Source organism: Glycine soja, chromosome 4, assembly GCF_004193775.1.
Source record: "Glycine soja cultivar W05 chromosome 4, ASM419377v2, whole genome shotgun sequence".
Classification (NCBI taxonomy): Eukaryota; Viridiplantae; Streptophyta; class Magnoliopsida; order Fabales; family Fabaceae; genus Glycine; species Glycine soja.
In genome coordinates, this window is record NC_041005.1 from 6,285,896 (window position 1) to 6,300,120 (window position 14,225).

At 31.3% G+C, this 14,225-nt stretch overlaps 2 protein-coding genes across 2 annotated transcripts; both read left to right on the plus strand.

The window, feature by feature from the left end:
• The first annotated feature begins 221 nt into the window (after positions 1 to 221).
• Positions 222 to 1,680, plus strand: LOC114408082 (cilia- and flagella-associated protein 251-like). Its single transcript, XM_028371203.1, has one exon. It carries the CDS (start codon positions 255 to 257, stop codon positions 1,485 to 1,487), a length of 1,233 nt encoding a protein of 410 aa, XP_028227004.1. The 5' UTR covers positions 222 to 254; the 3' UTR covers positions 1,488 to 1,680.
• A 9,050-nt stretch (positions 1,681 to 10,730) lies between these two features.
• On the plus strand, positions 10,731 to 12,429 carry LOC114409045 (F-box protein AFR). The gene has a single exon (XM_028372332.1). It carries the CDS (start codon positions 11,098 to 11,100, stop codon positions 12,151 to 12,153), a length of 1,056 nt encoding a protein of 351 aa, XP_028228133.1. The 5' UTR covers positions 10,731 to 11,097; the 3' UTR covers positions 12,154 to 12,429.
• The last annotated feature ends 1,796 nt before the right edge of the window (positions 12,430 to 14,225 follow it).

Consider the following 14,225-nt stretch of genomic DNA (forward strand, 5'->3'; position numbering starts at 1 on the left):
AAATCATATCATGCAACAAATACTACTTACTGTTTACTTACTCCATATAGGAGGCACAATTGAATTTTTTTTTATTCTTGTAAATCGAAAACAATATTGAAAGGTTTACAATACGTCCATAATCTATTTAATTAATGGAGTGAAATCCTCTTAATTAGTAATTTCTTGGAATATTGATATAGTAATCATATAGATTTTTGCTAACATATGCAGGTTCTTCTCAATAAATTCTTAGGAGAGCCACCGAAATATATATGGCAACAAAAACAGAAGACACTAGTGTGGTTGGGAAGGAGAAGAAGGCCCCATCTTCAAATTCTCCCATGACAACCACCAAAAAGACCCCAACCAAGGCACCATCCACAACAAAGAAGGCCACCTCAAGCCCATCAGAGAAACAAGTCCCAAACTATCTCAAGCCCACAATCAGCTCAGGCCTTGATTCTCACTCCTCTTTCAAGCTCCCTAGGAATAATGATGGTCCCACCAAGCCCACTCTAAATAGAAGAAGATCTCTTGACCCATCTTCATCTTCATCTTCAAGGTTACCGAAACAAACACATACACCTTCTCTTTCAAGACAACACAAGGCCCTTGTGTCCCCTGGGCCACGCGAAAGAACACTGCCACTTCGATCTTCTAGTGTTCCTATTAAAACTACTAACAACGCTTCAAAACCCATTCCAGAGAGGCTCTCAAGGACCCCAAAGGAAGGGAGAACACAACCACTGAGTGCCAAGAAGAGCCCCAACAAAGTTTTTGCTTCAACTAGTAAGAAGGTAATGAGTAATGATGCTTCTTCTAACTCATCCAACGTTTCAAAGAGTGGTGGTATTAATGAATCAGAAGTTGAAGAAGCTGTAAATGAAGAGCAGGTTGGAGAAGTGGAAAATGTGGATAATCATGAAGAACTCCCACGTCAAGTAGTTGACTCTGAACATGAACATCTTGATCAAAAGCTTGAGGAGTCTGATCAACCTCATGTTCAAGATGATGATGAGAAGGGCATTCCTACAGTGCTAGAAGAAAAAGAGGACGAGAATACAAACCAATATGAGTGCAACATTAATGAAAGTCATCCAAAAATTGATCATTCAACAACTGAAGAAGTTGAGTTGAAACAAGAAGAACAAGAACAAGAAGAAGGTGGGGTTGTTCACAAAAGTGAGACCAACAATGAGGAAGAGGTAGTGGAAGAGAAGGAAGGAGTTGAAAAAGTAATAAGTGAGGAGGTTAAAGAGTTGAGGGAAGGACAAGGTGAAGATGAACAAGTAGAGAGTGAAGTTAAAGAAGAAAAGGTTGAGTCACCAAAGCCAAAACAAGTAGAAGAAGGAGGTTGGATGCAAGAGAAGAAAGAGGTTCAGTCTCCAGTATCCAATGATGTGATCGAAGAGAATGCAGGGAAGCAATTAGAAGCGAGGAGGAATAAAGTGAGAGCATTGGCTGGTGCATTCCAGAATGTCATTGACCATCAAAAAAACAAGTGATCGAGTCAAGCCACAATTGTATAAATTTGATCATGTGAGATACTAATAAGAGAAATAGATACAGAACAGAAGAACACCTAAATTAAAGAGATTCTAATGTTCACAACTTTTCTTAATTACCTGAGAGTAGGGGCAGACGTGTTAAAATCTGTTGATTTTCTTCGCTAGTGGGTTTCCTTAAACATATGTAATATTTAATGCCATTGTAACTTATGTATGTACAGTTATAGGGTTAAATGCATGTATGATTATCTCTTACATGTTAAATATTACTACCTCTGGTCCTAATGTTTATCCTTTTGAGTTTGAGCTATGGAAGTAAGTTTGGGTTATAAAAATGTTTGTTTAGATAGTAATGATCTCACTTCCATATGAACCAGAAGAAGTAGATGATGCCGTGCATACTTTATTTTTCCTACACAAGTTGAAAGGTTGAACTGCTAAACCCAACTTCATCTTGGAAAGGTAGCATTTATAATTCAATAAGTTAAATTAAAAACTTTTAACTAAAAAGTCGTTTTCAACTTTGACTTTTGTCGTACTTTATCTCCTCATTATATTATACAAGTTTTATTCGAATAATAATTTTACTACATTGAAGTTTTCTAAAAGTTAGCATAAATCTGCACACTTTTTTATCGCGACATAAATTACTTTTTATTTAAATTATAATTAATGATGACACAAATTATTTTTTTAATTGTAATCAAATTAATTATGATATAAATCAATGTCATAATTAATTTGATTATATTTATAAATGATAATTTCTATTTAATCAAAACAAACAATAATATGATACAAACTAGTTAAAAATGACAAATTGTATCTTAATTAATTTAATTTTAATTTTAAAAAATATTTATATCACAATCAATTGATTACTTTTAAAAAAAGTAACTTATATCTCTAATTAAATAAAAAATTGTAAAAAATACAAAACAAAAATATGATTCTATTGACAAAATATATCATGAAATCATGTTTTTGTTGTATATTTTTTTTCCACTCTCCTTTATACTATAGAAACATAATTCCATTGAAAAAATAAATACACAATAGATAGAATTATGTTTTTGTTGTATTTTTTAAATACTTCCCTTTACACAATATAAATATGTTTTTGTTGTGTTTTTGTTGTAATTTTTAAATATACTTCCCTTTACATAATATAAATATGTTTTTGTTGTATTTTTTAAATACTTCCCTTAACAGAATCACAATTATGTCAGAAATACAATTTCAGAATATAGGAAAAATCACCCACATGAGATGTGAGAATATTGGGCGTGTGAATAACAGCTCCTGTTAAGTATATATACAAGTCCATTTTCATACTTGTCTTTTTCAAGGTGTCCAGCTTTTTGGTTAGTAAATAAACTAAGTAACCAACAAGGTCCATTGTACTCAATATATAGCTAGCTAGATTTCTTAAGTATATAATCAATTTCCTATTAAGTGGATGAAATTTTTTTGTTGTAAACTATAAAATCAACTTTAATGATATTTAAGTTTGGAAAGGAATTAGGCAAATTACATTTGTGACACAAACTTAGAAAAAAAATTATATGCACTAATGTAATGTTTTATATTATTATCTAATTATAATTATTATATATAATAAATTTATTAATTTTTATAAAATTATCTTAAAAGTCATATTAATGATAATTGTGATTGATGATCATGTAAAATTAATTTATTCTATTAGTGCATCAATATTAAACTCTAAAATTTATTGATAATTGTGAATGAATATGTTTAATTGATTCGTTAGTGCATAACCTTTTTTATATCTCAATTAATAGTTTCCTAGTTACAAGTGCACAGATCCATAAAAAAACCATATTCAAAACAAGCATAGTTAATTATAATTTATTGCTTGTAAAAAAATTACAATTCATCGCTTTCATTATTTCATTAGCAAGAAGAAATTCAAAAACATCGTCAAGGTCTCCTGTATTTGCATTGTCGAGCAGCAGAGCAAAGAAACATATGATAAATTGGGCGGCTAAGAGGACAAAAACATGTAACACTGCTAGCCTACTATGCAGTTCAAGCAAATCCCAACACTGCAACACGCAATTTCAGACGTGCACATTACATTCATATAAAAAAAAAAAACTTGGAAAATAATTATATAGTTGAATCACTTCCTTATTAGTCTCCCTAAAAACTATCACTTATATAAAACTTTGGCTCCTAATAATTAAATATTCTCTCCAAACTTAGTTGACGTCTAAAGTTAGCAATAAAAGCCTCAGCCCTTTTATCAATATCATCTTCCGAAACACAACTTATTGCTCTTCTATATTGTACCATATGATCCTCGGTGGTTTCTTCATCCTCAAGGAACCTTTGCATGCCCATTTGTTTATTGAACAATCTACACCATCTTTGTTTTAAACTTCTGGATACAGTGGAATGCATTCGCCAAGAGTGCACCAGAGACTTCAGTTTCTTCATAGACTTCAGTAATTGTCTGATGAGTGGTGAAGAATTCTGCGTATCCATTTTCTCGTGTAGAAGCTATATATATTGATTTTGGTAATTATTGATGATTACATACGAATATTAGTTAGCACTTATATAGGGGAGAAAACAAAGAAGCTTCTTACAGAAGCTACAGTAATGGAAGTTAACTAAAATATTATATAGGAAGCTAGCCAGCTAGGTTCTATAGCGCGTAGGTTAGAAACTGAAATGATTGGAACAAGGGAAGGTTTCGGCTAATTACGTGGTGGGTTTCAAGAAATAAAGTAGCAAAAACGAATGACTTTGTTTATCCCAGGTTAAATTTACAATGATGTTGCCACCAACCAATATTCTAGATATATATCAGATTCATTTCTAGGAAGCCCTTCACACGTTTTTCCTTATAAGAATGTTTTTGATTTTTAATTATAAAAATAATAATATTTCAATTTCATTTTTTATATTTAAAAGTTTATTTAGTGAAATTAAATTAAAAATATTTTTATTATTTTCATGATTTTTATATAAATCATTAAAATAAAAATTAAGAATAAAATATTTTTTTTATAATTAAAAATAACAATAAAAATATTATTCAAACAAATTGATCTCATACACTATTCTTTTGTCAATTGAGTATAGTGAAAGAAAATTCTTTCATGGACGCGTTACTTCTGTTTTGGTGGGATATTTAGATATCTTTCGTGGTAGCTTTAGGTTTAGTTAACTGGGGGAGGAATCGGGAAAGTGAAGAATGGAGGGTGAGGTTGTAGTTTTTTTTTTTCTTCTTAATGTGTAATGATATCGTATATACTATAAAAATTTAAAAATCTTTATTTATTATACCAGAAATAATGAAGTAATAGTTTTTTATTATAATAAAAAAATTATACTTCAGTAACTTTTTTATTCATCTGAAATAACTGGAGATATTTTTCACTACTTTTTCGAAGAGCATCTCTTTTAGAAATTATATTTTCACAAGCAGTGTGCATGGAAACACTTACTTTAAACAACAATTAATTTTGAGTAAGTCAAATGATTTTTTTTTAATTTTACAATTTCGTTGATTCTTATGGAGAAATTGTGAACGACGCATGAAATAATAGGCTCTTTGCTAATAAACTTGTAAATAATGTTTCCCTTAATTTGAACACAACACAGGAAGTCTTAAAGTTAAAATTAAAAGCTTGCAAAAGACGAAAATCAAAGTATTCTAAAAGTTTTGCAGTATCTTCTTTTACAATCTAGTATTTTAGCGATGATTCATTTTAGGAGTAATATATATATATATATATATATATATATATATATATATATATATTGGTGCGTCTGTGTTTAGAAGAACTTATTTATAATTGATTTTAGTTTATCTAATGCTATAAATATTTGTGTAAACATTTGAGCGATTTTAAATAAACACTCTATTAAATTATTTACACAAAAGCAATTCTCTCTCTTAAGTATGACATCCAACCATCTAAGAACATTTAAGAACATTTTTTTACTTTGAAAAAATGCAAACAAGCAAAATCTTATTGTTTAAGGAGAATGACAAAAGAAGGAACGATGAGAGGAAACAAAAACTTTACTTTAGTTGTTTTGTAATTTGGTACGACAAAAGAGAAATTAGTTAAATTGTTTGAATGGGGTGAATTGAAATGAGAAATTGCTTAATTCTCATGGGCTAACAAAAAGTCATTTCATTCATTGTTGTGGCATGAAATTTGGGGAATTTTTTCTTCCAAACCCGGATTTTCATGTAAAGCTTTCAATATGTCATCTATGGCTGCTACTTCGAAATTTCTTCATAATCATCATCATCTTTTTTTCAAGCCTCACTCCTCCTATTGTTCTTCTATGTCTGGGAGTTTGTTGGAAAAACCTTCATATTGCATGGTTTTGACTTATGACTTTTGATGAGATCCATGGTGGTCCCAATGGTTTTGTGTTGAGTGATTGCTGATATGCTCCTCTCGACACTTCGCAAACGACTGTCTACTCCTCTAAGACAACTTTGTATTTATGCCTTTGACCTTTGAGTGTGTTGTAGCTTTTGTATACAACGTCTTCAGTTAGAATTCACAATTCCTTGTCTCACACTACGTGTATGTTTGGTTTTGATTAATAGACACATAAACTTTATATCTTAGCTTCAAGTACGCATGCCAGTTTTCGCTAGACGTGTATCCAAAGTCCAAACACACAATACTTATAGGTAATTAAAACTCTATTACATGCAATAGCACTGTTTTTTTTATAAAAAAAAAAATTGTGTAACTATTTATTAATTTCACATGTTAACTAATTGAAACAATTGATTATTTTAACTATTGACGGGTTTTCTAATTTATATGTATGCTATTTTTTCATGATTTTGTGGAATTTTTAGAATATATATTGAAGTGTGTGTTATAAGACTATACCACCCAAGAATATAATTAACTATACTAGTAAGAAATTTGAATTGTTAAATCTATTTTTTAAAATGTAATAAATTTAAATTTCATGTATTTTAAATTGTTGAAACTAGAAGGCAGAAATATTACACAGAGAGTAAAATGTTTTTTTTTTTTTAATTTACTTTTATTTCTTTTAATTTTTCACTCAAACCAATAAAAAAATTTATAAAAAATTATCATTTATTTTATTTCAATTCCATCAATTCAAGTAGATTTAAATTTTCTTAAATTTATCCTATTTTTCATCCGCTTTATTTATTTTTTACTTTTCAATTCCTATTCAAACGTAGTATTTGAGTAGCTGTCTATGATGTCAAAGAAATGTTCAAGAAGCATCCTGACCTGAATCTTATATGTTTGGGAAGAGGCAAACACTGTTTGAAATTGTACATGCTGATGCCTGATGGGCTAGGCTCTGATCCGACACATTTCATGCCATTATGTGAGAGTGGGGTCTAATGGGCCACATTTAATTTAAGATCTTAAGTTTTTAATCATCTTTGTACGACAAGATTTAGGTTTACATTGTGTCAAGTCAATTTATAATGTATTTTTTTATTGATAAATAATATTTTTTTATTTTTAATTATTTATTAAAGATAATCAAACTCATAATTTTTTTTTATCATTTAATCAATTTTATATCTCTCAGTTGATAATGCATGAGTAATTTTACCATGACTATTTCTTTTTTTATCATTAAATTGTTCCAATATTTTACAGCACGAGTCCCAATTCTTTGTTGCGTAATAGTAATAATACTCACATACATGCGTTGACGAATTTGGCTTCACATTTTATTATTGATTTCTCCTCCCAGTTTTTTCATATTTGGAAAGTGAAAAAGCAAATTGAGCGCACTTTAGTTCAGACTTATATTAGGATGCAAAAAGGAATTTACATTGCCATGCCAAGTTGTTTCTTATTCAGACAAGTGCTCTAATATTCTATTTTCACTATTCTCTCTTTTAATGATTAACATTTAAACAAGTCTTACTCATTTAGAAATAGAATTTATCATGTGAAGAATACAATCCATATATTTCTTGTGTGTTTAGTATTACATTTTATACGTGCATCAAGCAGAAACATCATGCCAAGACCAAGAGAATATGCAATAGTTATAAATGTAATTTCTCTTAGAGTATGTTTGGATAGAGAATTTTAACTGAGGAAAGTAATTTATCAGCATTTGAATTTCTATAATTTAGAATTTATTGTTTGGATGTTTTTTTGTGAAAAATTTAAAATTTTAGAATTTTAAAACAGAATTTTAAACAACTAAAAATCTGAAATTTCAATTTCCTTCTAAAAGGTGAGAAATTGAAATTCTCATTTTTAAAGTCTTCTTCAAAAAACATCGTATGAAATTCTGGAACATAGATCGGATCTAAGCATAGAAGAACATGTATAACTAGTATATCAATCATATCTTTTTTTTTAACCTTATAATTTTAACTTTTTTTCATCCAAACACAAAATTTTGAAAATAAAAGAATTTCAATTGAAATATTTGAAATTCTTAGAATTTAAAATTTTTCAAAATTTTAAATTCCTCCATCCAAACACACTCTTAATGAGACCTACTTGAATTCACTAAAAAAAAGTGTGTAGAAAAGTTATTATAGAATACGTTGTTAACTAGAAATGTTATTTATTTCTATTTTGTGATATACTATTGTTCACTAATAAGAATAAAAAAAAGTATTAATAGAATGAAGGGTATAATATACTTTTAACAAATTCCTATTTTTAAATTAAAAATGCTTAATTATTTTCTCAATGTTTAGTTAGGCATAACATGAACTTGATAATCAATTTAAAATAGCTAGGGGGGGGGGGGGGGGGGAAAGTCATATGAGAAATTAAGGCTTGGAAGATATTAATCAAGGACACTCGGTGCTGACTGCACGACAAATGAGTTTGTAGTCATCCAAAATTTCTCCACCAAAAAGTATCAACAAAGGTCAAAAGATTCGCTTCGCTTACGTTCGATGTTACCTTTTTTCGATCGTGTTAACTATATCTTAAAAGATGATCCTTATGCCTCTAAGTACAACACCCATGCTTTTCCCAATCAAGATGGAATAGGATGCTTTGGGGTCAAGGCATAAACACCATGATGTGTAATGCATGATAACAATAAAAATGCTAGCTTATTGAATTTAAATTTTGTAGAAAGAAAAATAAGGCTTAGGAAAGAAATTAAAATTGAGTTGTAGCTCTCTGCATCCAGTAACAAAGTTAGTTCTCTGTCTTCTTTTAACATTTTTCAAAGGTCGAAAAGCAGGGTGGGAGTAGGAAGTAGGAACTCAAGAAAATGGTCACGGACCACGTTTCCTGTTTGCACAATTGCTTCAGTTCTTTATCATTGCGCATTTCCTTTTGGATATTTTTTTTTTCCTTTCTTAGGTATATTCAATATCTATGAGACAAATGTTCACAAATCACAGGTTACCACAATTGCTTGTGCAGTGATACATAACCTTTGACCTCCCTTTGCCTACACCGAATAATGGGGGAGAAAACTATTTTGTCCTCTTCCTCACTTCCTGATTTATTCGGCTGCTTTCTTACTGCCCTTTTTGTTTATAGAGTATTTGGAAATTTGGGGTACACTAACTATATATGAGCAGACAAATATGATAAGTCCTATCAGCCTCACCCTTGGCTTCAACGCAAACCTTCATAAATATTACAAATAATAATATATTAACAAAAATCTCATTGGATATATTTTTCTTGTTTTTACACCAGAATACACCTTTCTATACAATTGTAATAAAAATATTCTCGTGTCACATATAGAGAGGAATGTGATCAAATTATTTTAAGAATAATTATAAGTATACAAAAAGTTCACTATGTTACCATATACAGAGAACTACAACTAAGTTTTAATTTCTTTGCCATCTTAACTTTAACCTAAAAAAGTTATAATTCTCATCTTAATTTCATTTTTTTCAGAATCTAACAAATAAAATTAATTACTCTTTACAATTAAATTTTAAGAAATAAATTATGAGAATAAAAAAAACTATTTTAGACTTACTATTTGTATAACTTAATCTTTCTGGGTATATATTATCATGATAAGTTTTTGGTTTAATTAGCTAGCAATCCTACATTTCACAAAATACTTAAACATCGGTTTATGATTTTATTTGAAAACATGGACACTCCCATTTTCTTAAACCGGTACACATCAAGTTACAAGTAAGGGTGTTAAAAAAAAATCTGTTCAGATTGAATCAAATTATAATCAAATTTAAATTAATTTTTTTTAAGTTAATTCAAAAAAAAGAATGCACTTTTTTATAAAATCAATTCAATTAATCAAATTATTTAAAAAAAATAATTCAAAAATCAATTCAAAATTAGTTTAACTCTTATAATCAGTTTAAAATTAGTTATAAATTAATTCAATTTAGAATCAGATTGATTTTGAATCAGTTTCTAAATTAATTTATCTATTTGGATATAAAATCAAATCGATTAAAATAATTTGAAACTAATTCAATTTTTGAATCAGTTTCTAAATTAATTTTTGCATGCTCCTAATCCCAAGATTAGTTAGCATAATCATGGAATAAAAGCTTTTTCTAAAGAGTTTGTTTCATTCACTAACATTCAAGTTAGGAATATTTAATATCTATGTCCCAACTTGATGGAACATGTTAACTGCACTTTAATTCTATTTTTAAGTCTGTTAGTTTCAATTATATTTCTGTGTTGGTACGTTTTTTAATTGGTTATAGCTAATAAGCTACAATACAGTATGAAGTATGTTCAACACTCATTTCTTTTTTGTGTTCTCTCAGAGTTTAATAGTAATTAAAAATTAATTTAAAGGTGTAATCGGATCCAAAAGTACAGTGATCCTTTTGGGTTTAGAAATTTGAATGGAGGGTGTGACAAGTGACAAGACAATAGGATCCAGGTGGGGTGACTAGTATCTGGGCAAGAATCACAATGGCTACAGCTCTAAACGTTGAAATTAAATAAAAGAATGATTTTATTAATTCGCGTCTACAGAATATTGATTAAAAAATTAAAATAATTAATATTCATTGTAAAAATCATTATAAATAATATAATTTTATATATTGAATTAAAATTTGTATCTTTTAAAAATTGAAATTAATATATTAAGAAGACTCATAAGTTACTTAAAAGAGTGCTGTAAGGAAGGACAAAAGAGAAAACATGTTTTAGTGAAATGTGTGGAGCGATGACCATTAGTTGGGGTGTTAGCATCAGTCGCTGTCACCCAGCAAGCCACGCCGCAGACCCATTAACTTGATGCGGAGAAGCAAACACCATATCTTTCAGCCATCAACATCCCACACACAGAGTGAGTGATCTGATCGAAACCGCATATGCGGCCACAAACTAATCGGTAAAAAGCACACCAGACCCCACTTCCACTCGCGTTCCCATCCTCCAACTAATTACATTACAATATCAAATAAAAAGTCCATTTGGGTGCTTTGGTTTGGTTCCCCTCACCACAATTATTAACCCTTTTGTGTTGGCATCACCACAATTTAATCCCTCTCTCTCTTACTCATTCTTCCCATCTACTACTACTCCTGCTATTACTATAAATATAGCCCCTCCCGAGTTTTCGGCTAGCTAGCTTCAGCAAAAGAAAATTCAGCATCTTTAAAGCCATGGCGGCTGTGGGAGACGAAAAGGAGCAGGAGGAGCTTATTCCTGGCTTACCCTACGAAATTGCAGAGCTGTGTCTTCTTCACGTTCCGTACCCTTACCAAGCTTTGTCGCGCTCTGTTTCGTCGACGTGGAACAGAGCAATAACGCACCCTTCTTTTATTTTCTCCAAGAAGACCCTCTCCCGTCCTCACCTCTTCGTTCTCGCGTTTCATTCACAAACTGGGAAAATCCAGTGGCAGGCGCTCGACCCTTCCTCGGGGCGCTGGTTCGTTTTACCGCAGATGCCCTTGCAGGAAAACTCCTGCCCCACGGAGTTCGCGTGCGCGGCGCTGCCGCACCAGGGGAAGCTCTTCGTCATGGCCGGCGGCGGCGGCGGTTCAGACACCCTCGTCTACCGCGCCGCCACGAACCAGTGGGCTCTGGCGGCGCCCATGCCGGGAGGGAGGAAGAGGGGCTTCTTCGCGGCGGAGGGAGTGGAGGGAAAGATCGTAGCAGTCGGGAGAAGCGGCACGGACATCTACGATCCGGAGAGCGACACGTGGCGGGAGGGGAAGAAGCAGGGGGGGGAGCTGAAGAGGTACGAGGTTGTGGCGGCGGGAGGGAAGGTGTACGTGAGCGAGGGGTGGTGGTGGCCGTTCATGTACCGTCCACGGGGGTGGGTGTACGAAACGGAGAAGGACACGTGGCGGGAGATGGGGGTTGGAATGAGGGACGGTTGGAGCGGGGTGAGTGTGGCGGTGGGGGGAAGGGTTTTCGTGATAGCGGAATACGGGGACGCGCCGGTTAGGGTGTACGACGAGGAGCAGGACACGTGGCGCTACGTGAAAGGAGGGAGCTTTCCGAGGGACGTTATAAAGAGACCGTTTTTGGCGACGGGTTTGGACAACAGAATCTACGTGGCATCGTACAATTTAAACGTTGCAATTGGAAAGATGAAGAGTGATAGAATCCAAGGGAAAGGTGATTTTGAGGTTAGTGTGACGTGGGAGGTTGTGGAGGCGCCGTCTGCTTTCCGCGAATTCTCACCTTGTACTTGTCAAGTGCTCTATGCTTGAATTGTGGCCAGGGTGGACATGTTTTTACTTTCTAATCTAGTTTTCTTGTACCATAATTATTCAATATGTGTTCTCTTGGATAAGGGAAAGGGGAAGTGAAGCTTCATCGTGGAGGGCATGTTCTGAGCTACTATAATTATTTAAACCTAATGAAAGTAAACAAATACAGTCTGACATTTCTCTTTATGACCTAAATTCCTTGTTCCTTTCCGGTGTATCATCCTTAATTGTCTTTCCAATAGAAAGAACAAATAAATCAGTAATTTTTTTTTCTAACAAGCAAGTGGGAGAATATTATTTTTCAACCACCGGATCACAAACAGACTATCAAAGGAGTTAAGATATGCATTTTCTATCCATCATTTCATCATGTTTTCAATATTTTATTTTTTTAGCTTTTTGTTGCAGTAAGATAAGGTGATGGTTTAAAAAGTTGAATGGAGAGAAAAATAATTGAAAAGTTACCATCTTTGTTATTTGAAATCAACTCTTTTGCTCTTTATTTGATTTTCAATTAATTAAGATGATTTAAATTTCATAAAAACAATCTTTTCTTTCCTTTGATCCAAACATAGAGTTCATGTCAACTAGTTACCTAAATTAGTAATAGAAATATAAAACTTCAATATATTTAAGACTTGGGTTTTTTTATGATTAAAAGTATGAATAAAATAATATTTACATTCAGTTTACACCAGCTTTTTATGCTCTTATTTAATCAAAAAATGACATATATGTTAAATTTATTGAATTTTATAATAATATTTTAAAAATTATCAAGAATGACTTTCTTTTTTTATTAGCCGACGATATAAAAAAAATTCACTAATAAAATATATTGAATTAATTTCTAAATAATCATAATTTTTAAATAATTAAAAAAATAATTTTGTCATTTAAATAATTTTTAAACTAATCTATAAAATACTGCTTTTAATACAAATCAATTCCCTTAACATTAGTTATGCATAGTTAATTAATGACATCTAAACCAAAATAAAATATCAACCATATGTTTTGGTAATTAATTTTTAATATTAATTTTCCAAAAATACTAAAAATTTAATTGCAAATATCATTATAAATTAAGTTGAATCAAATGTAAACTCACACTAAGATACTAAAATGATGAGAGGAATAAAAAGAATGTACTAATAAGTATAAATTTTTTACCCTATTACTCAATTAGAAATTATTATGTATGGTAAGTATGACAAATTTATTAACTTTTGTAATAAAAACTTAAAATATCACACTTATAATTATTTCTAATATGTTGATAATATAAAATCCATTAATTGATAACGCGTGGAAAACAAAACAAAACAAAAATCATTACGTTAGAAATTGATGTGCTTCATTTGTTATCTAATGTAAAAGGCAAATAATATATATACCTCCCTCTATTAATAAAATATACCTCTCCCTTAAAAAAAACATACCTCCCTTATTATTTTTAATGAATTTCTTTAAATGCCTCTGTATTAATAAAATATACCTCCCTTTCTTGTTCTAATAAATTTCCTTAAATGTTCTTCTAATTAATCTTTAAATACCCTCTCTATTTTTTCGATTTTTTGACCTATTAGACCTTGAAACGAATTAGGTGTGTGTTTGACTTACAGGTTACAAGCTAGACACCAAATATTTATTCACATTTTTCAAAGCTTAAAATGGAAAAGTAAATATATTGGTGGATGTAAAAAAACAGGGGTTACATTCAACCCAACATTCTTCCGAACACAACCTAAATGCCATTGTCAAGGGATACCTTGGTGTGCTAAGAGACTCTAGGTATAATACAAGCAAACCTTTGATTCTGCTACCTTCAATTCATTTTCACCCCTAAACTAATCACAAAAGGTTCTTTTTCTCTTTCGAGTCTATGTGAAACATCTTTCTTCCTTCCTTTATTTCATTTCTTAGACTTAACTGGGTCACTAGGCATGGTAATTAAACTTTAACCCATAGATACTAGTTTGACAGCAACCCAACTTTAACAGGAAAAAGAAAAACTAATTTAAGTGAGACGGGCTCGAATTGGAATTGCCTAACCCACCTTTGACTCGCCT

Excerpts from the sequence above, each read along its gene's own strand:
- LOC114408082 (XM_028371203.1), top strand. The coding sequence starts at position 255 with ATGGCAACAAAAACAGAAGACACTAGTGTGGTTGGGAAGGAGAAGAAG.
- LOC114409045 (XM_028372332.1), top strand. The coding sequence starts at position 11,098 with ATGGCGGCTGTGGGAGACGAAAAGGAGCAGGAGGAGCTTATTCCTGGC.